The sequence below is a fragment of the Pygoscelis adeliae genome, unplaced genomic scaffold (genome assembly GCF_000699105.1).
Source record: "Pygoscelis adeliae isolate BGI_AS28 unplaced genomic scaffold, ASM69910v1 Scaffold189, whole genome shotgun sequence".
Taxonomy (NCBI): Eukaryota; Metazoa; Chordata; class Aves; order Sphenisciformes; family Spheniscidae; genus Pygoscelis; species Pygoscelis adeliae.
In genome coordinates this window covers 199,109-204,554 of record NW_008825543.1, presented here as the reverse complement: position 1 = coordinate 204,554, position 5,446 = coordinate 199,109, and the positions used below count along the sequence as shown (strand labels likewise).

The 5,446-nt window shown below is 36.0% G+C and overlaps 1 protein-coding gene across 1 annotated transcript in view; it reads left to right on the top strand.

Moving 5' to 3' along the window:
* Positions 1-2,036: 2,036 nt before the first annotated feature.
* The window catches only part of LOC103923541 (bile acid receptor-like), a 6,466-nt gene continuing 3,056 nt past the window's right edge, over positions 2,037-5,446 (top strand). The window contains exons 1-5 of the mRNA XM_009331914.1: positions 2,037-2,127; positions 3,308-3,673; positions 4,286-4,426; positions 5,042-5,181; positions 5,270-5,374. Coding sequence (XP_009330189.1) covers positions 2,037-2,127; positions 3,308-3,673; positions 4,286-4,426; positions 5,042-5,181; positions 5,270-5,374 — 843 coding nt within the window. The remainder of the gene's footprint in view (positions 2,128-3,307; positions 3,674-4,285; positions 4,427-5,041; positions 5,182-5,269; positions 5,375-5,446) is intronic.

Here is a 5,446-nt window from a genome sequence, read left to right as displayed (position 1 = left end):
TATTAATACTGTTATAACATTCTCTTAATTTAAGAGTTTCAATTTACAAAGTCTCATTCTAAGCTGAGAATTCTGTGGTTGCAACTGGTAACTTTTATTAGCCATAAAAATCAGTAAGAAGGGCTAAATCCTCAAATCCATTCTCATACAATACCTAAATTGAGGAAACTTTGCCTAATGAAAGTCTCCTCCCAAGATTTAGAATGTTTAATCGGCTGACCACCTTGCATTTGGTAATATGTACTTCATACTCCCAATACAACATTTTTATCAGACTGGATCAGTGTAATTTTATTTTAGCTTCTATTCTTTTACTATTTTTATTTAAAGAAACTACTGGAATCCAGAAACACATTTCTTCAGCAAGTACACATTTTTGGGGAAAAATGTAGACTTTGCCCAGGCCAAATTGATCTAACTGATAAGGACCTCATGATTCAGTGAGTCATTTCTCTTTCAAACAAATATTTACTAGCAGAGATAACAAAAAAATCAGCATTCCAGCCTCACTGCATCTTTTCACCTTCTGCTGACAACACAAAGAGAAAGTGTTCAGTTCCAAAGATATGTCCAGTTTGGGGGGAAGGGATGTGTATCTTTCAAGAAAGACATGACTTCAATTCAGATTCCCTGAAATGATATATTCATTTTCTCAGCTGTAGCTAGGCACAGATATTGCACAAAACCCAACATGTGAGTCTTTCAAGGAAGATCTTTAAATCCAATTTGCTGTAAATTCTACAAGAGGCATATACAGGGAATCCTGTTGCACACGTAGGAGTTTGATTTTCTATACTTTCCAAATACTTACTTGCCTTTTTCATCTTTTCTGTCTTTCCCATCTGCTCAGGGAAAGCCTATGAGTAGTTCACTGGCAGTTCTTATTCAGTGGGCATCAGATACAACATACTTTTAACCAGTGACACTCTCATACATTCCACACATGCAGAGGGACAAGGGAGCAAGGAAAATATTTCCTACTTACTTCTCTAACGGCTGGCTACCCCATTACCGCTCAATTGCTAAACAATACCAGAGATTATACACATATGTAAACTCAAACCCAGCTGATGCTAGTGTCCATATAGACATTCTTTTTTCTCCAAAACTCTTTGAAGACTTTTTAGAACACACTTTTTCAGAACCTCTCTGTAAAGTGAAATTACTGAAAAATAAGATAAGTTTTGATCTCAAAGCACAACAGCTATTCTGCACCAACTGTGTCACTGTAAGCTCTCAGTACACTTTATGGTAAATGTCAAAGCACCCAACCAGGAGCCCAGGCTCCTTCAATAATCAAGGGACAGAGAAAAGCTCTCTAGGGGGCAATACATCCTATATTGGATTGATTTTTTTGGTCTTCACAGGATGCTTTGTACTCGTAAAGGAATACAGGCTCTTAAATTTGGAACCTAATGTAAATTAGGCCGTGCTTAAGTGGGGCAAAGCTGACTTTTACTGAGTAAAAGAGTAGTTACATGGGGAAGAAGAGATATTCTACGCTCACCTTTCCAGGCTATTTTCCTATATTTACTTGCTTCAAATTTGCATAAAAAGTGAATGAAGCAAATTCACTAAAAGCCCATCTTTGTGCAGAAACAGAACATCCATCACATCCACATTAGTGCAAATGCCCTAACTCATTCTGAAAGCAAGTTTTTTCTACCCAGTGAAGCTCCTTTTAATCTCTTCCTGAACTAGAGAATTTACCAATGATTAGTCTGATGCCTCCACATGGTTTCATGTAAAATTAGGAGCAAAACAGTTCTAAATATAACTTGGAAATTTAGGAACAGACTCCATCCTAAATCCATACTATTAGGAAAATCAAATGTTTTGCAACCTCATTGAAAGTATTATGTGACTTTGCACATACCTCTGATTTTCTTATGATCTGCAAAATGTTTCATATTCTGGAGTTTTTTGGTTTTAGTCTGCAGCTAAACCTACCTAGCAGTTCTTTCTCACACGATGTTTCTCTTACTTTTCCATTTCTCTAGGTTGCCTTCTTAAAAGACTATCACATAGCAAAGTGAATGAAACAGTGCAGTTGGGAGCAGAATATGGCAAATACATTTGTCACTGTACCTGATGGGTATTGTCTTCCTGAGCCCATACAGTATTACGGTGAGTAAAGCAAAATTGTTATATTATGAAAAAGCAGTATAGTAAAATGAACATCTGTGGAGATTCCCATAATTTTCTTCATTTTAGTTTATTTTTACAAGCTCTTAGAAGCTACATATTTGACTATCAAGCCCATACTGAAAGTGTATTGAAATATACTAGCATGTGCTCATACAGATTTTTGTACACAATGTGATTATGCTGACTGATCATTTCATATAAACATTACTGATGCTGTCTCGCTTTAACTTGCATGAAGAAGATACAGGTTTTATTACAGTATTCCAGATACATTATGAATAGATAATGGTTATTCTATGTCTTACAGAACTATAATTGCAATAACTAATTCGATTCTGGATGAGTAAAAGCAGGACCCACAGCCCAATTAAAAAGACCTCCAAACTGCTTAAAAAAAAAGCTTTCCAATTTGTTTTTACAGAGATTTGAACAACCCAAAAGGAAGAATGAAACATGATGCATGTTGCACAAGCTTTCTTCAATACGGCTGTGTACATTTAAGGGGGGGTTGGATAAAATTAAAACCCTACAGGCAGAAAGGCAGGAAGAAGCTCTCTTCATAATTCTGTACATACATTTTGCTAAAGTGAAATTTCTTAACTGTAAAGGATTGTATGTGGAAAAATACTAAATAAAACAAGCCTCTGCTTTTTAATCTACTGAATTTAAACTTTAAGACTCCCATCACAGTAATTTTTACCAGTCTGTTTCTCAGACTCTTGTGCGACATTTTCAAAATTATGCCTGAAATATGTATCAATACAAACATTCCACTCATTAATAAATTCACTTACTGATAGGAAAATACTCTTCTGTAATGTGGGCAACTAATAAGTCAACCTTTAAGTGTAAAATTAAAAGGTAACTCTATCACCAGTTGGCAAGCGATATTCAATTACATACTAACAAGAATCCAGCGGCACCCACATGACATTGCCCAAACTGTTACCAAACCATTTTCACTACATCTAAGATTTTACTTAAAAACATTACAGGTAGCACATTTAAAAATAAAGTGTCAGACTGCCCTTCTGAAAATGTGTTCCTCTAATATTTATGATTACATATTTAATCTATAAAACATTTTAAAACTTTCAAGTAGTTGATGTCGAGATATTCTTCAGGTTTTTATTTCATTTTCAATTCCTTCTATATCTAGATGTTTTACCGGAGCACATCAACTATCAGCTGCAAGACACCGATTTTCAGACTGCGCCTTACTGCCAATACTCAACAGTTCAAATTCCCCCCCCAGTATTACAGTCACAACCTTCTCAGTCCCAATACAGCACATACGGCCTGGACTCTCAGTATGGCGACGGGCAGTGTATCATCGGCAGCTGTGAATTGAGCAAACCCCCTTTCATGGCTCCCCACATTGATGACAGTGGATACCAAGCACTAAAACGGCCAAGATTAAACCACTCTTCTTTGAGACTGAAGGGACAGGAGGAGCTGTGTGTTGTGTGTGGTGACAAGGCCTCAGGCTATCACTACAATGCACTTACCTGCGAAGGCTGTAAAGGTAAGAGGAGAACAGGCTGATCTGTGTCTTACCCAGGACAGTGGCCCCACAGTGCTCAACATAATGTTCCACATCTGTGATTTAAGCAAACAGATTTCATTATTTTTTAAGTTGATGTTTCTACAGAGGATCGTAATTTACCTAAGGAACCCTTTATCTAACACACTTACTACAGATTCACATTTTGTAACACTTTTTGAAGAAATGCTTTTACAGCAGGTATTTAATATAAGCATTTCATGCAACTGATTTTTGCATTGATTATTCACTAGAATAGTGTCTGTTTAAGCAAGTGCTGATCTTCTCATGACCATTTATTATAGATTTACTTCAGTGTTATTAATGTTACTTATTATTAAAATTAATTACTTGCTACTTATATTTTAACTTGCTATATGGGAGCTGTCTTGATCAGGTAGGGAAAACAGTGATTAATATTAGTCAGAAAGAACAAGACATAACTATATTGTTAAAATGCAAATTTGAAATCAAGGTAATGCTTCCATTGTAAAAAAAAAAACAAAACAAACCCAAAGACACTTTAATTCTTTAAATCATTATGAGATAAAGCTCCTTAGATTCCTTCAGTCATAACCTGATCCTTGTCTATAGGCTTCTTTCGACGCAGCATAACCAAAAATGCAGTATATCGATGCAAGAATGGTGGTCATTGTGAAATGGACATGTATATGCGAAGGAAATGTCAGGAATGTCGCTTGAAGAAGTGTAAAGCTGTGGGAATGCTAGCAGAATGTAAGTGTTCCTTCCATGCTGGCTACTTTACTAATCAACTGGGATAAAACTTTTTCCAAAGTCAATCCCTTCTCCTCATAAGAGATAAATGGTATTGGTCTAAACTTCATTTAGCTGTAGGAAAATTTAACTTTGGAGTCTGTAGCACCTGTAGCATCTTCATCTGCAGAAACAACCAATGCTGGGGAAGTATCTCCTGAAGTTAAGAGGACTGATGTTCAAAGACATTACAAGAAAAAAAAGAAAGTACTAACAAGAGACAGCTAAATATCCTGAGCCTTGACAGGACAGCAGTAAGCATACAAAGATGTGCTTTTGTGTTTGGAAAAAAAAAATTAAAAAATTGCACAATAGTTTTTCATGAAAAATTCTCACGCTTGTATGTCACAGAGCCACAAGCAAGATAACATAAGACGACTGCAAACACTCAGGCCTTTGGTAGATACTGAACACTAACTTGCCTAATGAATAACGCAATGCCATATTCTTTAGGAAGTGTAGTTCCTTATAGGTGATGGCTCCTGTGATGGACGACGTGTTATCTATAAAAGTGATTATTTCAAATTGTAATTATTTGAAAATATATGCATTGATACACACTTCCATGCCTCGCAGGTTTGCTGACTGAAGTACAGTGCAAGTCAAAGCGACTCAGGAAGAATTTCAAACAAAAGAGCAGTTTTCTTTGCAACATAAAACTGGAAGATGAGGGATTGAATAGTAAGCACGTATCATCTACAACAAGATCTGGAAAAGTGGGATATTTTTCTATTTAAAATATCTCTTATAATAATTTATTTTTCCCTAAGTCCTTGTCACTTGATTCGTTTATTTTTTTAACAGATCCCAGAGAAGATGGAACTTACACCAGGGGAACATCAGCTTCTTGACCACATTGTAACAGCACACCAAAAATACACAATTCCCCTTGAGGAAGCAAAGAAGTTTGTACGTATACAGAACAATCACCCTGCATTGCTAAGTTATTATTATCCTAAGCACTGTATCTTGGTTATATCA